The sequence below is a fragment of the Poecilia formosa genome, unplaced genomic scaffold, assembly GCF_000485575.1.
Source record: "Poecilia formosa unplaced genomic scaffold, Poecilia_formosa-5.1.2 Scaffold56, whole genome shotgun sequence".
Classification (NCBI taxonomy): Eukaryota; Metazoa; Chordata; class Actinopteri; order Cyprinodontiformes; family Poeciliidae; genus Poecilia; species Poecilia formosa.
The window spans coordinates 2,404,772-2,428,028 of NW_006799995.1; the positions used below are offsets into that span (position 1 = coordinate 2,404,772).

At 40.0% G+C, this 23,257-nt stretch overlaps 1 protein-coding gene across 1 annotated transcript in view; it reads left to right on the forward strand.

Annotated features, from left to right (window-relative positions):
- The window catches only part of espn (espin), a 47,977-nt gene that overhangs the window by 6,147 nt on the left and 18,573 nt on the right, over positions 1–23,257 (forward strand). The window contains exons 2-10 of the mRNA XM_007553472.2: positions 5,317–5,327; positions 7,116–7,302; positions 7,440–7,622; positions 9,144–9,275; positions 11,303–11,558; positions 11,891–12,174; positions 16,919–17,080; positions 19,780–20,029; positions 20,662–20,715. Coding sequence (XP_007553534.1) covers positions 5,317–5,327; positions 7,116–7,302; positions 7,440–7,622; positions 9,144–9,275; positions 11,303–11,558; positions 11,891–12,174; positions 16,919–17,080; positions 19,780–20,029; positions 20,662–20,715 — 1,519 coding nt within the window. The remainder of the gene's footprint in view (positions 1–5,316; positions 5,328–7,115; positions 7,303–7,439; positions 7,623–9,143; positions 9,276–11,302; positions 11,559–11,890; positions 12,175–16,918; positions 17,081–19,779; positions 20,030–20,661; positions 20,716–23,257) is intronic.

Sequence of the window (23,257 nt, forward strand, 5' to 3'; positions counted from 1 at the left end):
AGGATTATTTTCCATGTTCATGAAGGTAAACAGTTAATAGCAGGAGATGAAAAGCTATTAATTGACAGCAGTATTATCTCAGTGATGCTCTTAATTCAGGAAGACAAATTCCAGACCAGATGCAGCATCTATGGAAAGAAACGGAGAGAAAACAAAAAGTTAACAGTTGAAACAACAGCAAATAATGCAAATTGGAGAGTAGCAGCAGAAGAAAGTGAGAAAAAGTGGTCATTGTGCCCCAGTAGCATTCTGAGCTTCTGGCAGCATAACTATAGAGGCAGCTCAGGATAGCCTGAGCTACTGTAACTGTAAACGTGACCAAAAAGGAAAGTTTCAAGCCTGCTGTTAAAAGTAGAGCTCACTGGCCAAGTTGGCTAACATTGGTTAATAATGTATATTTTATGTTTTACATAAAAAGCCTGACATGAAATGTTTGTTGTGTAGGTTTGTCTATTTGGCTGGCTTATTGGGGCACAAACGGTGCCCAACGGTGACGTTTCACTTGGCCGTTGCTTCGGTGTCTTTCGCTTTGTTCAGCATCTGACCAGATCTAGCGCTTGAAACATGAGCTGCACTGATCAGGGTTTTCCTGGCAAATACCAATTTCCTGTTTTCTTTAAGGCCTCGCACGCTGACGCCAACTTTGACCGACTGCGCTTTTCTTCGCTTTTCTTCTTGAGGAAGAAACACAAACCGAGGTGTTTTAACTCAGTTTGTGAGTTTGTCATATATTCATCCCGCCATTTTCCAACACGCTTATTAATCGGAACAAGAAACAATCACAGGAAAGCTTGCCAGGTGATTGGTGCATTCCCACTATAAGCTTCCATGTTTAAATGGAACATGCAGCGTGTTCATTTTCAAATATTTATTGAAATCCAGAATATTTGATGTACAAAATTTACTCAAGGATTTTACCTGGCATTTAAAAACAGCTGCAGTTGTAATGCCCTTTTTTTCTTTTTTTTTACAGCTTTAGAAGAATAATCACATTTATTGTATTTCTTATTCCATATATTTAACACAATGTGACAAAGCATGACCTCTTACTGCAGCTATAATGCACTGATGCCCTCAGAGGGAAAAGGCAGGTCGTGCCGCATTTTGTACCTCCAATATTGTGTGGATGCACCCCAGACGGGTACATACCTGCTGAAAATTTAATGCTCCTCAGAGACACTGCAGCTCCCTGATAGCTTGGCCCCATTCAGTCCTCCGCTCCGCCCCTCCCACCGCTGCTGTTTACCGTCATCTCCACGGCGACACACAGAAGCACCAAATGGCGATAAGATAATGAGAGAAACAAATCCATTTGTATGGAGGAGCCACTTTCTGCTCTCCAGCCCTGAATGCACAGTGGAGATGAAGTTTAATGTTCAGGCTTCAATGTGATGTGCAAACGCGCATCACTGAGTTTTAAACAGTTATTGCTGTTTTATTTCTACCTGGAAAATCACAAAGATTACATGGACTGTCTTGGTTGCATCATTGCGTTTGTTAACAAGCAGCCTAATTACGGTGTAACATAATGAGAGGGTGACTGCAGGGCATTAAAAGTACATACAGTCAAGGTAAACAACAACACCTTTATGGTGTTTTCTGTTTTCAGCATTGCATTTCGACTTATGCCTCACTTTTAATCATAACAGGATATCTTAATGATGATAAAAATGCCAACAAAGACGTCATTCTGCAGTTCTGACAAGGAATTTCTAGAAAGTGTTTGGACTACTGTAATTACTGTAGTTATACACGGTCCTGAAAAACTATTTGCTCCCCACTGATTTATACAGTGCTGGCTTGTTTGTCACATCTTCATGTTTCAAAGCAATTGTATCACCATGGAAGAATTGTGGTCAACTCTTGTTAGCAAAGTTACTTTAATTCAGCCACTGCTTATGCCAAGGTATCTCAGTCAGATTTATGTCCAAATTACGACAAACCCTTTGTTTTTGTTTTTTTTTCTTATTTTCTGTCATTCAGATGTGTAACTATTGGTGTTTCTTTGGTTCATTATCTGCTGCATAACATAAAGTATGATTAGGTTTCAGTTCACCAAACACAACAAAGGATCCTAACACACAACTGCCTCTATGTTTGGCTGTCGTTATGATATTCTGATTCTGAAACGATGTGTTGGTACAGCAGAAGTATTGTTCCACCATCGTCTCTCAACATAACATTTTCCCTAAAGTCTTGGGAATAATCCAGATGCTTTTTTGGGAAATGTGGAGTAATGGGTCTTTGTGGTCAACTTTGGTTTTCACTTTGGATATCTCCAGTGGATACAGTTGTTTCCCTGGCTCTTCTTTTTGCTATGATGCTAGTGGCTCTTATTGATAGTAACTACACAGGAAACAGGCTGAGAAACCAGGAGGAATATGTGTTTAAAAATAAAAAAACAACTAAAAGCTAAGATGTTTCTCATCTGTTCTTGAACGTCTTCAGATCAGGGCAGTATGTTTTGCTTTTTGAGCCATTCTGGTCTAATCCACAGCATCAGACAGGTTGTATTTCAGTGATTTCCTGATTCTACGGCTCTGTCACAAATCGGTCAATCATCATGTTTCCTCTTAAGGCTCCTGGAAAGTTACTATAAACTAATGAATAATTAATTCATCTACTACGTGCCTAACTTTAAATCAGATCATTTTCCTCTCACATATTAAGATGGATACAATTGTTATTTGTTAGAATTAGTGGGAAAAAAAGAAACATTACATGCTCAGGTTTGCAATTTGTCCTGTAAAAGGAGTACAGGACTTGATTTCAGTTGGTTTGTTTTGTTTTACTAAATTGTAGATTAGAATTTGGTCCCAAAATCTGACATAAGTATGTCCCCAAATATGGTTATGTTTCAATTAAATGTTCCACAAATATTAACTTGCAGTGGAGACCAAAGCTTGATCCCACATCCGTAAACACAAAAAACTCTTAGTGTGAAATAAATGCAGTCCTTTTTTTTATCACATATTTTTTCATTTTGTCGTGTTGCAGGATGGGTCATTGCATTCGTGTTTCTAGATAGTTTTGCGAGCTGCATCTAAATGAGCATTTTATCTGCCAGTCTCTCCCAGTGAGCCAAAACAAAAAGCTCAATGTGCCTGACCAGATAGCCTCATTACACAAAAAGTGGATGAATGAATGAAAGAGAGATAGAGGGAGAGAGCTAGAGAGAGAGAGAAAGTGGGAAGCTGCAGACATCTTATGTAATCAATTAGTGCAGCTTAAGATCTTTGGTCTGGAGACCGTTCCAGCATGAAGTTTAAAAGGACATCACTCTGTGTTGAGATAATCCAGAAAGTTAGCCATCTAAAGCTCCATCAGAAGTGAGAGAACATATTGTCTGATGGCTCCTTTTCTCCATATTTTTCTTGAAATAGAAACTTAGTAAATTCTAGTTCTTCGTAGAGTTGACTTTTAGATTAACAAATTTAACGCCTTCAACATGAAAGTAGAGGATTTTAATCCCTTTCATAAAAAGTAGTGAAAACAGAGTCCGGAAAAATATGAAAGAATAAAATAAGTGTATGAAAAAAAATATTTTCAGAGTTTAGTCTCTTTCCCATTGTCAAAAAGTTGTGTCTTTCCCTCTCTATGTTGCTTTTTTCTGTTTCCCCCATATCTTCTAATGGTACGCCTTCCTTCGTTGAATACTTTGTTGATTTTGTTTATTTCTTCTGTGTGTCTATCTTTCCCTTTTCTTTCTTCCTTATTTTTCTTTCCTTCCTTTTTTCTTCCATTCCCATCTAAAAACTTTAGTCTGTAAAAACCTGTAGTTTTTACCTGTTGAATGTAAAACTTTGTAAAGGTTTCAGGTCAGGGAGAGATACAGACTTAATGATAACCTCTTATTCAATATACGGTTAAAATTAAAACTGATGAGAATGTGTTTGTATTAGAATACATTTTCAAGATGCCATTATTGAGGCGTTAACTGTATATTAGTGTCATAATGACTTCTTCTCAAAGCTGTTTCTGTCTCCAGGTAGTTTATTTCATGAAGCTGGTAAGATGTTAGCTCACAGAGAGAAATGAGTAAATAAGGCAGTATTTGATTAAACCAATAGCTTAGCTGCACCTCCTGTGCTCTATAATCCTCCTAATAAGTTCCTGGTGCAAGTTGGATAAAAGCCCCTTTCAAACATCCTTCACAACAGGTTTAAAATGAAAAGATGCAACATAACATGACATTACAGCTACATAGAGACTATGTTTAGATAAAATATTACACCATCCATATCCAGTTAATTAATATGTACACAATATATGTATTTTGTTGATGTTTGGCATCATTCTGGATTATTTAATGTTTCTGAATCTAATCTAAAAATATATATCTTTTGCGAAAAAAAAACAACAAAAAGTGTTGGTACCGCGCCTCTTGCTTGTGCAACAAAACTTTAATTGTGTAAATCTCTATTTACTGACACCTGACTTGAAGAATGTTCATGCTTTAGAAAACCTTGGCCTTTAGAAACTTTAATAAACTTTCAAAACTGTGCAGTAAAACACTTAAAACACTTTTTAAATAGCCAATGGAACAGACACACGTGAGATGTACACGTTGCAAAAGAGACATCCATTTCTCCATCAAAACTTTTCATTATTCAATAGGGCGTAAACACTGAGCTTGTCAAAAGCCTTCATTAGCCAGGAGGGCCATTTGTAGGACATCAATTACATTACTGTAATGAAGACAACCTTAGTCTTTGTTACTGCAGAAAGGAAAGGTACAGTGGTCAGACTATTACCAAGGCGAAATGCTCACTGGAGCTGAAATGGAAATATATCATATGTCTCCGACTCCAGTGTGAGAAGTTTTTCTGTACAGTCCCTGCTGAGGTGGTGCGCCTTGTGTCAGAGAATAATCTAACCTCTTTCCTCACCCTTTGAAATCTACACTCCTTCTCCAGAAGCACCTTTTCTCTTCCTAAGCCTCCCCACTTTGAGGAGTTTGGTCCTGGTTGCTTTAGTACGTGACCTTTAGCACAGTGAAGTTTTGTGAATAGGATTAATTAAAGAAATACACTTTTCTCCTTCTAAGAAAAACATGTGAGCGAAACCCACTTTAGTTACATCAATGAAAGATTTATTAACATGCTCACTTCCTGATGACAGAAACACAGACGACTTCCTTTTCTTGTGTTGAAATATTTATTATCTAATTGTTCCTACCTGGAACTTTTCACTTAATCATTCAAAGAGGCCCTCAACGTTTGTTTTCTACTAAGATACAGTGCATGTTTATCTTTTGTCGCTCAGAATAAGCCTAACTGATATTAAAACTACTCGTTTGGCATGATTTAACTGCAGCCTCTGCAAAGGTGAGACGTAGCCCTTTAGCTTTCTTATGTAGCGGCTCAGTTACACTTGCAACTCTCAGTTAGGCACATTGCGAGTCAAGCAAAGCTAGCGGGTTGGTAATCCTCTTAAGTGACTCATTGCTCATTTGTCAGAGTCCAAATAAAGTACGACCTTATGGGATTTAGTCGGGAAGCACTCGTTTCCTCCGTGACATCCCGCTGCGACAGAGAGTATCTGGGACAAGAAGGGACACTAGGGCTGGATAGTTTAGCTTTGAGAGCCGGGCTACGGACCTGTGGGGGAAAAAAGAAAAACAGAGAATGAGATTCAGTCGGGCTTGCCTGCTTGTCTACTTTTAGCAACAGACGAATGTGTTTTGCACCTACAGTCAGACCGTGTGTACTCGTCTAAAGCTGAGACTAAAAATAGGGATTGCATGTTGAAAAGCCTTTTTCCAGCAAGGGCTCGTATCTGGAATAGACAGAATCATTGGAACAACGAGAAAACACACTTTTCAAATATCCACCTCGGTGTTGCTTGATGAAATGAAATGCGATTCAAGATTATTGTCTTAAGTACGGATAAATCAGTGTTACTACTCAACAATTGAATCCTGACAAGCATATAAACCACTGAGTTAAGGATTTGATGCAATGAAACCTAATTGGCCTGAACCATCCCCACTGTGAAACCTGGTGGTGGCAGGATCATGCTGCTGGGAAACTGGTTAGAGATTATTAGAGGATGGATGGAGCTATTGCTGCGCTCCAGTTATTTGGGAAGTCAAAACTCGGAGCTGAGTTTGATGTCAGACCTGAGATAATTTTAGATTCACTCTTATGTATATCTTGTAAATAAACATGTTTCCACCACACTTTACTTCTGACAGGGAAGGTTGAATTTCCCAGTTCCAAGTACAACTGGAACGTAGCGTAAACACAGGTAGAAAACCTGTTAACAGGCAGCTGTCTTGATCCAACTCATTGGCCGTTAAAGATAATAATCCAAACAAATAATTTACTGAATTACGTTGCTGACATTTTGCGGCGTGTCTTCCGTTGTGTCAGCAGGTCAGCAGATGGATTGAGTGGATGCCAAAAGGAACCAGGGCCTCACTCTAATTTAGGGTCCCTATGTTTCCGACTGACCTGTGTATCTGTGGATGTTAGTGAGTATAACTTGGTGAATGTGGCTGCCATGTAAAGTGCTTTGAGTGGTCAGTGTGACTAGAAAACTGTAATATATATTCAGTCCATTTACCAATTACACTGCTAAAGGCTTGAGACTGGTGTGGCGATTCAATGACTTTTGTTGACCTAAAACATGAACAACGCAGGTTCATGTTAACAGCTGAAATGGTGGGTCTAGGTGGTTCTGTAAATATATCAAACATAATATCAAATCAATCATTTCTTTGTGAAAAACGTTGAAAAACTTTGCATCCTCTCGATAGATTTCACTATAATGTGCTTCTTTGTTTTGGTGGATTACATAAAATCTCAGTAAAATACGATGCGCCACAGCTGCACTACATGTTAGAACCAGAACATTGACAAAAGACATAAAACCACTGGTTATATTTAAGATGGCATATTTTTATTTTTTTTATTAGCCGTTTAGTCATTTACCATTGGGTGGGGGGAAAAGCACAATCTTGTTTAAAATAACTATGAAGTATTAAAGTTTCCCTGTTTAACACCTTTTTAATGACTTATTGTTAGAACACTAATTTCAGGTCAAATGTAGCAGCAGTTCTCAGGTTTGCTGTCCACGACTTTTTATTGCTTGTGGGTTTTGTTTACTCGCAGTGTCGTCAACTCCCAAACTAAGAATGGTGCCACGCCGCTCTACCTGGCCTGCCAGGAGGGTCATCTGGAGGTCGTCCAATACCTGGTCAAGGACTGTGGGGCAGATCCGAGCATCAGAGCCAACGACGGGATGACGCCTCTGCACGCTGCTGCTCAGATGGGCCACAGCACCGTCATCGTCTGGCTGGTGTGTTGACATGCACGTCAGATCCTTTCAAATTTATTTGTTTCTTTCTATTTGTTAACGACATCTTCTCATTTACACTAAGAGCAGAGAAATCAATGAACACCAGTGAAGTCTGTTCTTGTCTTCTCACCCTGCAGATGAGTTTCACAGACATCAGCCTGGCGGACAGGGACGGCGACGGGGCCACGGCCATGCACTTCGCAGCCAGCCGTGGCCACGCAAAGGTGCTCAGCTGGCTGCTGCTGCATGGAGGGGAGATAGTCACCGACAACTGGGGAGGAACCCCTCTCCACGACGCAGCTGAGAACGGGGAGCTGGAGGTGGGAGTGATCAGAAGTTCTCTCTTGAAAAGTTAATTTTTTTCTCTTTTGTAAATAACAAAAGAAAAGAATAATCTGAGTATTTAAGTAGAGGATGATTCATTCTCTGTGCTCATCCATCCATCCATCCTGGGTTTTACAGCCCGTCTGTTTTGAATAACTGGCGTCTAGCGTACGGTTTCCCCCCCTCTCCCCAGTGACCTGCTGTTTTGACTAAGTTTTTTTATGGTCAGGCTCATAGAAAACGCTGCGTTGAAATTTTGCTCTTACGAAAGTATTCATACCCCATAAATATTCTGCCATAAACTTCCACGTATGTCGCATGCTTTTTGTGAGATAGACCAGCACAAAGATTCTTTCTGCTTGGTGAATGTTCATCATTGTGAAGGATGTAAAGTAGTTCTCTTCAAGGTGGTTTATTAACCAGCTCCTCATCAAGTATAGTTAAAGAACATCATGAGCTGTTATACCGGAGAACCAAACGATATCATGTGTGAAAATCTAAGGCAGTTCTGCGCATGTGCGCCGATCACGACTGAAATACGGTGTGCACTTTGGGACAACAGGTACAAACCGTCTTGTCTACACTGAAGGAAAGTGAAAAGGATACAGAAATGACTTTCAATCCATTTAAGGTACACAACAAGAATGTGGAAGAAGGTGATGAAAGTCAGTACAGTGAAGGTTTAGCCTCCCTCAGGACAATCAGAGCTACATTAGATCATAGCATCAGAACAGCGAAGTCGAGACCTAAATAAATTAGGATTTTGTCTGAAAACCTAATCTCCTATTTGACTACGCTCTACATGTTTTGCATTGAAGAATGAGCCAGTCTTTGAGTCTTTAGAGGCATAAAACTGGTTGAGAGAAATTCCCAAAACACTGGAGGACAGGACAGAATGGACATGACACTGTTTAACCACTAATGTGGATATCACACTTTTGGGATTTTTACTTGAAATTTTGCTTAAATAATGTATCATTTTCCTCGTGTTGACATTTATAGCTACTTTGCTTTGGTTTAATCACATAAAATGTATTAAAAAATTGTGGCTGCAACATGACAAAATGTGGAAAAGGTTCAACAGCCAGTCGTGTCATAATCCATAAATAGGACAGCAATGTTATAATTAAACGTTGTTTTAGCTTATCAAAAATAGGTAATCAAAAACAATCATATTCAGTCATTGTGAGCCAATTAGAAATAATTTTTGTAATAAGTCTTTATTCAGGGCTGATTTATTTTCATTGATTTCCTAGACGTATGTATCACGAATGTTAGAAGAAGAATAGCGTTCACGTATCAATGTATTTTTTTCACAGTGCAGTTCTGGCAGACTGCAGCATCTCTCAGCACTGTGGGCCACATTTAAACCTTCTAGATATTCATTCAGTACTTTAAACTGTTCCCACTGTTTGTGCAAAACCAATTAACCTGAGAGGTAATTACATTGATGAGTTTGTCATCAGTAATCCAGACTGACTGAAGTTATGTTCCTCCTCTAACTCTCTGCTCCGCAGTGCTGTCAGATACTGGTGGTAAACGGCGTGGACCTGGGCATTCGGGACCAGGACGGCTTCACGGCCGCGGACCTGGCCGAATACAACGGCCACTCCCAGTGTGCCAAGTATCTGCGCACAGTGGAAAACATGGTAAGATCTGTGGCTGACAAGTCCCACTGCCACGAGTCCTGACCTCTGACCTCTAATCCGCTGGCGAACCGAGCCAAGCTGTGAGGTAATCTCTCTGTCAAGGAAGAGAGGTTTGTGATAAAATTCCTCTGGTTTTCAAGCCTGAACACATTTTATTTTTTAAATAATTAAATATTCTTTGTGAAACAAACCTGCCGCCACTCTCAGAAATGATAGCAAGCATAAGTACATGATAACGCGCCTTTGCTGCATCGAAACAATAAGCTTATGCAACACTGTTTCAAGGAGCTGGACGATTTTTATTTTAACAAACTATAAACACAAAAAGTAATGTAAACTGTCATTGTAAGAAATTTACATCCATTATAATGGGGACAGTTTTGGCCTATTTATTTGATTTATGTTTATTTCTTTTCCCAAGTAAATAGCTATGCAACATAAATTTGTTGTAAATTTTCTCTTATCCACAAAGGGTTATCACATTTCCATAGAGTTGAGTTTGGAGCTCTCGGTTAATATTAACTCAGTTTATTCATCCACAGCCAGTCTAGGTGTGTAGTTGCATGTATCTTTTTAGGCCTGCATGTGTACTTTTGAGCACGTGTAGATTAGGAGTTTAAAGAACCGTGGTATAAAGACTTGCTAGGAGCATGCACTTTTTTCTGTAAACAGTCTGCTGAAAATTGATGCCTTAATTTTTACTGCACCAGTATTTAGACAGACCGGAGTTGAGCAACGTTAATCAGGCGAAACACAAGAAGTGAAGAGCGCACTTTGTTTCTCACAGTTTCCGCAGCGCTGCACTAAACTTCATTCTTTACAAGTACTCACTAAAACTGGGTCTCTAATAAGGGAGGATTACACAATGAATGAGGCAGTGCAAGTTCATTTACAGGGCCCTCAATATGGCTGCTGTTACATAAGGCAGTGTCGGCTGTGGGGTACATGCGAGGGCAACTCAAACAAAACAGAGATTTAACTCAGTCAACCCTGAAACTTTCATTGCATTTAATTTAATTACAGCCATTCTGTAACCATACTGTACTTGGTTATTTGTGAATCTAACACAAATCAAACACCAGGCACTCTGTTTTTTTCTGGTTATTCCCAGAGACCTGAGCTGTAAAACACCCGTTGCATGTACTATAAGTGAAGTAGCTTTCACCGAACTGACTTTATTCCAGGCTTTTCAGCTAATTACTAACTTACTCTTTGACTTCCACCATCCTACATCGCTAGCAAATTCAAGCCCCAGAGCATGCAGAGTAATTATAACAGTGCTGGTGCCGGGGAGACATATCTCCTTTGCCTCATGTTCTCTGTTCTGTCACAAGGGACACGAAGCCACACGAGTCGAGCACTTTGGGAGAAGACGAAAGCCCCAGAGCTGCTCTGATCAGCTGTGAGAAGTTTCACTACTGTGCAGTAATTAAACTCATAATGCTTTTCTCCTCGTTTAATTCACCAGGGACTGAGCGGCAACAGGATTTATGAACTGATGTCTGAACATATGGATAATTCATAATGATGAGAATTGTTCTGAGTTGTAAAATGGAACTAATTGGCACACAGTTAACTTCTAATTAAATGAGTCATATAGAGTTGTTTTGGTTTTGTAGATTTTTTTTTATATGTTACGAACACAAATTTCAGTAATAATTTGATATGATACAGGCCAACTCAATGCAGGGAATAATTTTGAATTGGAAGAAAAAAAATTATGCATGGTGTTCAGCTCCCTTTAATGTGATACCCCTAAATAAAACGAAGTGTAACCATTTGCCTTGGATTTACTGGTGTGTAATCGAATCACAAATGAGACGAGACTAAAATTTTCTACACGCAAAATTTCTTCTGCGGCTGAAGAGAAATGCTTTTCTTTTGCAGGAGCAGAGTTGGAACTGATGGGAAAATAGTCTCAATAAAACGTGTTAAAGTTTGAGTCGGACAAAATCTGAAACAGTCCAACGGGTAGTGTGAATGCGAGCCGCTGTACAGTGATGCTTTCTTTCATAATCCTGCAACAGAGTGTGGAGCATCGGGTTTTGTCTCGAGACCCTTCGATGGAGCTCGAGTCCAAGCAGCCGGACTCGGGCCTCTCCTCCCCGAACACCACCATGCCTCCAGCCAGCCAGGCAGCGCACTTCGACATCGGCTCGCCGTCCAGCTCACTGTCCAACTACGACTCTGCCAACTCCAGCCAGTCCAGCACCGGAGAGAAGAGAAGCAGCCTTACAATGTCTCGAGGACCTCCCACCCAGCTGAACTCAGTCGCACATCAAGGTCTGTGACGTTTTAAACAACGGGATTAAAACTTAAAAATTTATCTGTTCATCCATTTATTTAGTATTTTACAATGTTTCTGTTTGGTTACTGCCTTAAATTTACACTTTTGATGTCAGGTGCTTTATGTACAGGTGCTGCACCCTAGTGGTGTGTCCACATAAATTTAGTTCTATGTAGTGACACCAGTCATTTTTTTCTCAGTCATACTTAAACCGCTTACAAATAAAAGGAAATCAGATCCCCGATTTCAGCTTTATTGTGCAAATTAAAAACCGTTGCCAGTGCGTAATTTTTGCTTGAATTGTTGTGAGACCGCCATCTTCTTACAGGTGCATCAGAGTCGGCCATTTCAGACATGCAGGCCTACATGGACATGCTGAACCCAGACATCGGCGCTGACACGGCCAGCAGGAACGAGATCAGAGCTGACGGTGTACCCAACCCTCCGCCTCCTCCAACCTATCCTCCTCCGCCTCCCCCTCGAGCTCCACCGAATCTCCCTCCGGCTCCGAGCTACCCGGCGCCTCCGCCCCCACAAGAGCCTCAGTCGGCCGAGTTCCTGAAAGTGAAAAGCAACTTGCGGCACGTGGACAGCAAAAGCAGCAAAAAGGAGGTACGAGCGGTGTTGGCAGTTTGTCAGTAAAGTTTCTGAACATCAAAAACAGACATGTCCCAGAAATTATATATATATATATTTTTTTATCAGCATATGTTTTACAGAGAAACAGGAAGAGCTGTGTGTTTGTCATAAATTGGCAATTAGCTGCTTCTTCCTCCAACCCCCTCCCCAGTGGTTTTAATGAAATGGACTGAAGCTCTTCTGTAACAGTGTGCCTTCTCCTCCGGTGAGCCAACAACGATGTTATTGTGTCAGCATGGCTAACGAGGCCACAGAAGGTGCTTGTTAGCGAGCCGGGCCTCTGATCTGACACATTGCGAAGCCCGATGTGATGGGTTTGATTTTAATTACACTAATTAATCGGGCCACAGATGACTCAAACGTCTGAAGAGGAGCAGCAGTGTCGAGAGGCAATAATATAAATGTCACTTCTGCTTCTGCTGGTTTGCTTATACAGACATTGTGGAGTTGTGTTTCTGACAGAGATGTGAATGAGTTTATTTAGCGGCGCAGCAATGATTGATCTGACTCTGTCATGAGAAATGTGTTTTCCTGATTGCTGCCATGTCTGGCACTGTGATTGCGAGGTGAAGTGCTTTACGATTTTTAACTTATTGCTATTTTACATCCAAAAAGTTCATCTTGCTTTATTTAGTTCTTTTAACCCTTGTGTGTGCGAGGACAGAGGCAAACGTAGAGGACTCAGGCAAGTGATACAAGTTTTACATGTGTGGGGTCGGTTGGACCCCATTTGCAAACACAAGGGTTAAGGATATGTCTCTGGCAGCTTTGCATGTGTGCATACTGAACATATCTTTTGCCCATTATTCCTTTCAAAATATCTTTTGAGATATTTTGAGTGTCTGTAACATTAATTTTCAAATATCACTTTCTCTAACCCTTCCATGCACAGTGGACAGCTGTCTAAAAGCCATTTTCTTGTGCTTCTTGTGGATTTTTATGTTATAAATGCACACAGACCACTGAAGTGGACACTAATGCATCATAAAATACACTATCAACTACTGGGCATCAGCTGCAAATGCAAGAAATTATTTTTGTTAAATCCAATATGGCCGACAAACAAAAAAAGCTTGTCGACCGACCCGGTCCCTCCTTCTACTGTAGACGACTCTTGCAGGTAAAAAAAAATATTGTGATTTCAGATAACCCCTAAAGAACAATACTACTGAGGTATTTTTCAAATAACAACTTTGTATTTGGAGAAAATTACAATTGATCACATAAAAAATAAATAAATAAATAAATAAATAAATAATTTTTTTTACAAAATTTCTTTTCCTACCTTTTTTTTAATGCCTTAAGAAAATCCAAAAAAATTGGAAAAAAAATCCTGACACAAAGGATCATAATTCATGCATGAAAGGGTTAAATGAGACCCAGCTCTCAGAGATTTAACCTGTTGAAATAAGATTCGTAAAACACATTTGCTCAAACTAGTAGGTGTCAACTGAGCTTTGGATCTCCACAGGTTGCCCAGAGTTATCACGACCCCAATGGCTACTTCTTTGGCGGTTGCCTGGTTTGTCAGTTTAGTTGTATTTTCCTGCTTTGTTTGGGTTAAGTCATTTGTATTTTTAGACGATGAATTTGACAGTGATCTGATATTCTCAAAGGTCAGGATGTTGTTTTCTAACCTGGCTTTGCTTTAATCTTCTTTACAACTTTATTTCTAAAGTGCCTGCGGCTTTCCATGGATCTCGTGAAGCTGTTTGTTCTCTAATATGGTCTAACAAACATCTGACTCAAGAGAAGCTGTATTTATACTGAGATGTGTAATATTTTGTAGTTAGATTACATCAAATCTTCCACTGGGTTTTATCTGACGGTGCCAGAATAAAGATGGATGAATATATATTTCCAATTTACGGATTCCTATTTGTAAAAAAAATATTTGAGAACAATAATCTTTTACCTTCCACTTGACAAATGTGTGCTGTTTGGTGTTGGTTTGTCACATAAAATGTTGAAAAAGATCCAATTTAAACAATTTCTAATAAAATTCTTGTTCTATGTTTGACTTATCAGGTTAATTCTTTTGTGCTTGGATAAAATCGTTAGAAACGACACATGGTCTTCGGTTGAGAATGACTGATGAATATTTTTATGCAAACAGCAGGAAGCTAAAACGTTGCACAGCCAGCTGGTTTGAGGGAGGAAAAATGTGCTTAGGCATCGGCAGGGTGTATGCATCTGCAATGCAAATAGATCACATTGCAGTTATAAATGGTGAGTCAGTGAGTTTTTCCCATAGAACGCATCCATAGCGAGCTCTTTGTGTTTGTGTGTTTCTGTGTGACTCTGCGGGGGAGATGTTTAATGAAACTCTTGTGTCACCCGCTTTCCCCTCCGTGCCCAGGTGATCAGCTCAGGGCGCACCCCGTCTTAATAATTTAGATAAGGTCTGGTTCTCAGAACACAGTCACACACACGTGCACAAAAAGACACACAAATCGGATCTCTGTGTACCAAACAGTGAAAAACAATCCACCTGCATGCTAACGCTGCAGTGAGCCTCGGGTGGATTTTGTTGACGGCTCGACTCATTTGTCTGCATTTGACTCAAAGCAAAAGTTTATTGTGCAGCGTACAAACCTCCCTAACCACCACGACTGCTAACGCCTGTCCCAGTTTTAATTTTTGGAATGCAATCCATCAGAACATTTATTTTATTTTGGCACTATTCCTGCTGTAAGTGCAATTCCCGAAAGGTTTTGCACCTGCACTGAAGGCTGGAATATTTTGATAATCCCAAAGCCTCTCAGGATTTGCGTGTGGCGAAGGCGACGGCCAGAGGAACACATGGGAGTCTGTGCTTTGCATAAGCGGAACTGGGCAGGGTCCGGGGTGTGGTCAGTCAACGGGACCGTGGTGACATCATAGCCGCTGCTGAGCTGGCCCAATAGCTTATTGATGAGGCCTGTGGGTAAAGTGAGAAGTCCAGGTAGAGTGACAGTGGTAGGCTCTGAGCGGAGAGAAGGTGAGGCGCTGGATCTGGTGACAGCTGCTCTCCATCGGCTCCGCTGGGTTGCGCGGATGTGGCCCCGTCCAGACTAGAAAGCCGCTGAAACAGTGGACTCCTAGCAGTAAGGTAAAGGGTGTTTGCTTTTCCGAGGACATTTTTTCTTTTTTTTTTTTTTTTTTCTTTTTGCTCCTCTTTCTGCAAAGCTTATCTCCTTCCAATTTGCATTTTTCCGCAGTTTTACATTCGAGCAATAAATCAGACTTGTTTAGTTTTTCTGCTCAAAAAAAAAGCTCGTTGTTTTAAATTATACATCGGAAGCGATCTTATTTTTTGATGCAAATTGCCTCCCTGTGTTTGATGACATGTAAATGTGTATGTCCGACAAACAGACTGAACAAACTTGATATTGTTCTGTACGCTAATAAAATGTAAAAACATAAGGAAACACATGAACAAAAGCCATATATCACTTCCTGCTGACAGACAGATATGTGTGATGAAAGGAAAAGGAGTCGGCGTAAATGAGAGATTGTGGGGGGTTGGGGCAGGGTGGGGGGGTTGGCAAAACACTTTGTACATTTGCTATTGTCGACCCGTCTCCCCGGGGGACGACGATCCATCTGCATCTCTCCGGGCTCGCTTTACCCAGCCTGCTGATGAGCGCTCAGGGACCGTCTCTTTGACAGCAGACAGGAGTCAACACAATTAAAGAAGCTTGTAGGAACTCAGAACACAAGAGCGCACAGGAAGGGAGAAGGTCAGGGGTCAGCTGTCAATTATTTCTGCTCACTCACGTCAATGTCAGACGTCCCGACACTCGAGGTGCTGGTTTGGGTTAAGTGAAACAAAAAAAACAAAAGAAAAGTCCAAGTTGTGTGCCAGCATTTTGAATGTAAATAAATACAAATCTGTTCCTCAGTCTTGGATTTGAAAGGCAAAGCAGCTTTTTTTGCTTTAAAACTTGCATATCTTTTTCATGTTAGTGTTTGAAACAGATTTTTGTACCTGTAGAATTTTTTTGTATCCTTTTTCTTTTTTTTTTTTTGCAACACAAGTTTTTGAGAAACACAGACAAATAAAGTATGGGAATCAGGAAGTTTTGTTGCATAGCTATGTTTTCAGGCAATAACTTTATGCAAAATTTAAGGCCTTTTGCATGAAGGAAACATATTGGAAACCAACAGGAAATATAACACTTCTTCTTTTTCTTTTCTTTTTTTTTTTACACCGGCATGTGAAAATGAAACATTTTTCTCACTGAAGCTTTTAAATATGTAAAGCCTGTCAGGTACATTTTGTACGGCGAAAACTGTGATTGAGAATATTTGACTGTTGTCGTGTTATTAGAAATCCAGCTTTCTACACAATATTAAATCAGAAAGTGACATTCCTAAAACGAACGTGGCTACGTCAGTGATCTGCTCACTCATTCACTTCATTATAAAATCTGGATGTGACCCAACAGGCTGTGGATGGTGAAACATACAGTGGATGCCAGGGCTTTACATGGGCTAAATTAGAGCCTTGTTCTGCTATTCAAATAAAGCAGCTTTGGTCCCCACGAGAGAGCTAATCCAGCAATAAAACAGAGTAAATACATTGTTCTGTTGGTGTTCATCTTTCCTCCTGCCACCCACACACATTCATAAACATGGATTAATTTTTCACACAGTATGAAAAACATCTAGGAAAAAAAACATGCATGGGGAGTTTTAAGCTGACATGTCCGTTTCTCTTTATAAATCGGTGAAGCAGCTGACTCCTGGGGAGAGCCACGAGAAATTGCGGCGAGTGGATTCGAATAGGAAGTCGAGGAGCTTCAACAAACAGCCCAGCACTGGGGACTACTACAAGAGTCTGGGCAGCGACACGGCGGAGCCCCGTGGGAGCAAAGTCATGGCGCCCAACGAGGAGGCAAGTTGAAGACATCTAAATACGTTGAAAGGGCCTCAAAACAAGATTTCTCAAAGCTTCACTCATGCTGGATGCTGACGTAGCAGAAAGTTCATTTTCTGTTCACTGAAAATTAAAAACGTATCTATTTAGCATGTGTTTTGGCAGCGTCCAGGGTAGCTTGGACATGCTGTTGCTGCGTGAGGTCAGAGCTTTGGGTGTGGTTTAGCTGAGCGAATGTGCATCGGCATAAGGTTACAACACTGACGGGCAGTAATTTGCCTGAGCGTCACCACTCAGTGTGTTACATAATCTTTTACTGTCTTGACCCTTTATTTTCCAGTCTCCAACTCCTCATTTCCATCACCTCACCTCTTGTCTCCACCCCTCTGTGGAAATGTTCTATACAGGCGTCATTTGCTAAACGGATGAGCGGCACTGGAACATGAAGCTTCCTGTAAGCGGCAACAAAAATCTGATTTAAACATTTTTCTATGAGTAATAATTTATTTCAGTACGTAAAAACAAATATAGTTTTGTATAGTAGGATGTACAATAGATTACATAATAGAATGGATCTATTTTTTATTCTCTACAGTATTAATATTCCTAATACTTAAAAACAAAAGTGCAAAGTGTATAGTAGTAAAAGTGAAAGCATACTGGTATAAAAAGTTTATTTAGTTTTAGTTGCTATTTATCTCTAAAATAATAGAGATCATATTATCTGTACATATAATAATATTATGTACAGGTATTTTTGATATTGTTATTAATAAATGCGAATGAAATGTGAATTTACACACTCGAAACAAGAAAGAGGCAAATCTGATAATTGCCAAATTTAGAAATCTAAATAAAATCAAAGTAAATAAATTTAATAATGCATTTTGAAAATCCTGTTATTTATTTATTAAAGCCCCTAAACGCTGCCTGTCAAATCGCTTTAATAAATTTTATTCCAGATAGATTACACCTAGGAAGTAATTTAAATAAATGCTTCTTCTGTTTCTGGTTTGTCTTTGTGTTTCACAGCAAGAAATCCCATAAAACAAAACAATTAATTCAAAATGACAGGTTCTGATTAAAGCTACATATATGGACATGTGCAGTTAGTTATAAGTCTTAATTTGGGTTCATTGATAAATACTGAAGCATTTTAGTAAATTTCTGCTTAAACCACCTGTTTGCTTCCACATAACTTCACAAGCACAAGAGGATGAATAAATAGTCAGCTGGAGTCAATGATCAATGTCCCTGGAGAAACCCGAAACTCCCACGAGTATCAGGAGTGGCGGGTGTTCAGGGGGGACACATGCTATAATTCTCATTGAGCCAATTAGAGTCCCAGAGGGGCCCCTCCCTGTCTCCGAGGACCCCAGCAGATGGAAGGGCTAATCAAGGGAACCGGCACGTGCCGCCATGACCCATCTGGATGCCCCTCCTCTCTCCTCCTCCTCCACCTCAACTCCCCGGGGAGGCCTGGAAAGTGAAGGGAGCAACAATGATGAGCACGCGTCTGAGGAGTGCCGGGGGGGCGGGGAGGGCGGTGGGAGATCCAGTTAGATGTCACAGTCCATTAATGCGCCTCCAGCTGAGTTCCAGCATGGTTTTGGAGCGTGCCGACGCGTGCAGGACTATCAGTTGCAGTGACAGATGGTCCATTCGCTCCGTTTTCTGCACAGGATTCCCCCCTGTGGGATTAGGTCATATTAGCTCCCTTATACGTGTGAGGGTATTGTGTCTTTATGAGCTGGTTAGAGACGTCCGGAAACGAGAACAAGGCGTGCATCTGTCCCTGGCAGCAGCCTTTGCAAGAATTTAATAGTTTTACACCTCATAGCAGAAGTACAGGACTTTCATCATGCAAGCTCAAAATATGCTGACGGTTTTTCACAAGAAAGGCATGATAAACGTGTTACTGGTTATTTAATCAACATAAACAATTTGGGATGGGGGTTTATCATGCTATTCATCATTTGAATAAGATTAATTCCTTATAATACAATTTTATTTAATTGTCACATCCATCCATTTTCTTTACACCCTTGTCCCTTAGTGGGGTTCGGAGGGGTGCTGGTGCCCATCTCCAGCTAACGTTCCGGGCGAGAGGCGGGGTCACCCTGGACAGGTCAATTGTTGCCACAATAAATTCCAATTAATTCCAATTCCAATTAAAACCGTCGGGATTGTTAGGTTTACTATTTTCTCCTCTGTTTGTTCAATGTATCAATAAATTTGAAAATATGATTAAATGTTGTTACTGTGCGCAGTTTAGTGATCAAATCAGACTCCTTCATGGTGTCCTAAAGAAGTGCATTACAAATGTGTTTGTGTTTTTGAGGCTATAACTGCGGCGCCATGCGGTCACAGCAATAGTTACCTGAAAAAGATGAGTTGTTATTGTCACTTTTATTGTTATCACAATAGTGCCACAAAATATCATGATATATTGTAAGTCCATATTGCCCACTCCAATAAACAATCTAACGATGTCAGTTCTTTACAAATAAAATCTCAAAATCAGCTTTGTGGCTGTGCCATGAGAAATGGGAAAAGCTGAGAGGGAACTTCAATAAGACGCTCCAGGGGACGATGATTGCTAAAACTTCTGTCCTCTTCGCCCGACCGTTGACCACCAACGAACTCTAGGAAAGAGACGACTTTAAGGATGCGTCACGTCATTGACATCATCTACGTTTTCCTCCTCTTTCCTTCAGGGTTCGGTATTATTGGAGGAGCCTGCAGAGAGTCCCGCCCCCACCTCTGAAAATGGCACCACAGAGGAATCTGTGTCGCCTCCGCAGCCGCCTCCACCGCCTCCTCTCCCCCCCAGCAACCCGATGCCAACGCCCCCTCCTCCTCCTCCACTGCCCACCGGGCCACAAACCACCCAGAACAACGGCAGCACCGCCCCCAGCTCCACCTCCACTTCCACCGACAACAGGCGCCCATCTTCCTCATCAGGAAGTGAGTGCCTCCTTTGGTTGTTCCTCAAGTCTCCCCACTTTTTTGCTTGCATACTTTTACTGTGTTATTCTTAGAAAGTGGAGTGTGTGTGTGTGCGTGTGTGTGTGTGTCAGTGTCAGCCACCAATTTATCATTGAGCGGCGTTCAAACCTGGCCTTCTAAGTACCAGATTGTAAATTAATGATGCGGGCGTCCCGTTACCCCGAGATCTGGTTTAGAGTTCAGTTATTTCCTTAAGTGGCCCTCTGCCCGATATCACTCTGTCTCACTAAACACTCCGCTCTGCTTGTAGGAAACGTTGGGAATGAGAAGTTACTAAACTTATTGCTCGTGCATTACTGCTTGTGAACAGTCCTCAGTAGCTGTTGGAGAAATATGAGGTGAAAATCCAGATGTGGCACAATGCTCGAAAGTAAACCATCCATAAAGCGGGAGTAAGGGGAAGAGTAACAAGATAAAACTATTACCTTATAAAATAAAATAAGTTGGTCTATGATTGAATTTGTCAACCTCCTAAATATTTCTATTTCTTTTCATTACATCTTTGCACTTTCTTCTGTTTCCTCTGCATGTCTTTGTCTTTTCTTCCTCTCTCTCGTTGCCTGACGCGGTTTTTCCTCGATGCTCTCAAGGCGGGAATGTCTCTATCTCCCCCCCAGACAGAGGGCCGCTTAGACAGATGAAGAGTAAGTACAAACTGAGACTTTAACCTGATAGATGTCGGGATCTTCCCAGACCTTTATATCCACTTTAGCTTCCTCATAGACGCACCCATGTGAAAAAATAAATAAAAAAATTCAGACATTTTTTCGAGGGAAAAAAAAAGTCTTTTAATTGCATTCGTTCTACTTATTAAGTAAAACATATGAGCAGAAAAGTGGTTTCTGAGTGGAGGAATAGTTTGGACACCCTAACCTCTCACAGCTGCTGTTGGCCTCTTTAGCTGCGACAACCTCAGTGGGATGTTTCCAGCGGGTTCGACATGAGGAAACTTTGCTCCACTCCTCACCTCCAGCTGTGAGATGTTTGAGAGTTTTCCAGGTCGTTCAGCCCTTCTGAAGCCACTTCAGGACATTTCAATTTAATCAGGATCCTGACTCGGTCCAGGATTTTTACATCTATTCATCTTCAAACAGTATTTTGTGGATTTTCTGCACAGTTTCTATTTATTAATCTGCCTTAAGAACACTATTCTAGAAGTTCTTCTTCTGAGGGAACTGTCAATCTGGGCTTTTTGTTTTTCTTGCAGAGTAAATGTTTGTTCCTTGTGCATCTTACATGAAACAAACCGCTGCAGTCTGCTTTGCACTCTCACATCAGCAGTAGCAATAGTTTGCTTTAGGTTCTGCGTTGACCATTTTGAGGTTTTGGGGATTTGTTTTAGCATCTCGCAGTCTGTTCTCAGGACAATCTTGGGTGTAGTTGCAGTGGTTTCGAATGTTCTCCACTTGTATCGTGAAATGGCTGATTTCAGATTATTTTTGAGAACTCTTTAAGTCTCTTATCAGAATCATAAGTTTATATATGCGTAGCGTGAGGAACAGAAATCAAATTTCTTATTTGTGTGGAAACCTTGCAAAAAAATCAGATTCTGATTTTGACTCCAATTTTGAATAGTCAGTAGCTGAATCTATTCCTTGACAGATAATGTATTTTTATTACATTTTGCAAAAAAGCTTCTTCTGTTCTTTTGTTGTTTACATATATTACATGATTTAATCTATTTCTGTTGAGCATCCAGTGTTACAAAAATTACAAACAAAAAAAAACATACTGACTGTAATAGAGCAACCTAATTGTTTTCACACGACTGTATTTTACTATTTTTTTTTTTTTACACTTTTTTTCTTCTTGTTTACTAAAACAGATCCATCCGGTGTTCCTCACTGTCTCAGAAGCTTCACAATGTGCTGGTTTTATTCTACAGTCACTGGAATTAAATAGTTTTTAACATATGAGACAAAGAAGCTCCTCAAACTGAATTAAAAAGTTGAGTTGGAAAATCATGTGACAAAATAAGAGCTGGAAGAATGGAAGATCGTCTAATATAGAGCTCAATGTTTGCAGGAGGAAGCCATCAATTTGTCTTTTTCTGAAGTGATAAAGCTGTCATTTGGTACATTTTTTAAGTCATCATCTATATGTATTTTATTCGTAGCACTTTTCACATTTTTACCCTTTATAAATGTGACTAAAATGCTTTAATATGGATTCACATTTTTTTTGTAGCTTTATGATTTAATTTAATAGAGAAAAAAAATAAAAGAATCCAACCTTTTAATTGGGCACATTTATTCAGCAGAGGACAATATTCTGTGCTAAGAAATAATTGCTTTATTATTAATAACTTGTTATTGCAACATGCGCAGTAAGGAGGACAGTAAAGGAGGTAAAAAAATTTTTTAATTGTTCAATTATTCAACTTACAGAATAGTAATTTTTAATGTGTCTAATAACAATAATAAAGTACCTCAATCCAGATAATTAATTTTTTTTTATATTAGACCACTGGAAATGCTGTAAAAAAATATAGATTATATAATAATCATTTAAGTCATCCAAGGCTTAAACTACTTATTTTATTGATTTATCTATAATTTTCGCAATAATTAATGGGGTTATTTTGCACACTTTAATCTTCATCTATTTTATTTAACTCATCTGTCAGCACAGTTAATAAAAACTTGGAGACAAATATTATTTTTTACATAATGATGTACAATGAAACTAAGAAATACGGTTTTGTTCTAAAACCAACAGGACGTAAAAATGGAAATCCTTAAAAGAAAGATGATTTTGGATGATTCCAGCTTGTGAGTAAGCACGTCCTGTTAAACGAGGATATATTCATTTTCTTCGCTTTAAAGCAAAAGGAAAACTGAATACCAGCTGCAGTAAAGTGTCAATTACTTGACTTAACATCAGATATTTTATAACTTCCTTCTGTCTGGTTTATTTCAGCTCCTACTGTTATCTAATAAATTAAATACCCATAAACTGCTTAGAGATAAAGAGGGCTGTGTCCCTATTAATTTGTCCCTTCTTATAGTCATAAAACGAAACCGTTCCAGAAACACAAAAAGCTCAAAATGACTTTACTGCTTTTCTTGCTGCGGTGACACAGAGAGGCAGGTGGCCGGCCGGATAGGCTGCAGAGTTTGTCAAGCTCTTTTGTTCTGCAGGTTTTTTTTTACCGCAGGAAAGAGGGGGACAGTTTTTACACCCTGC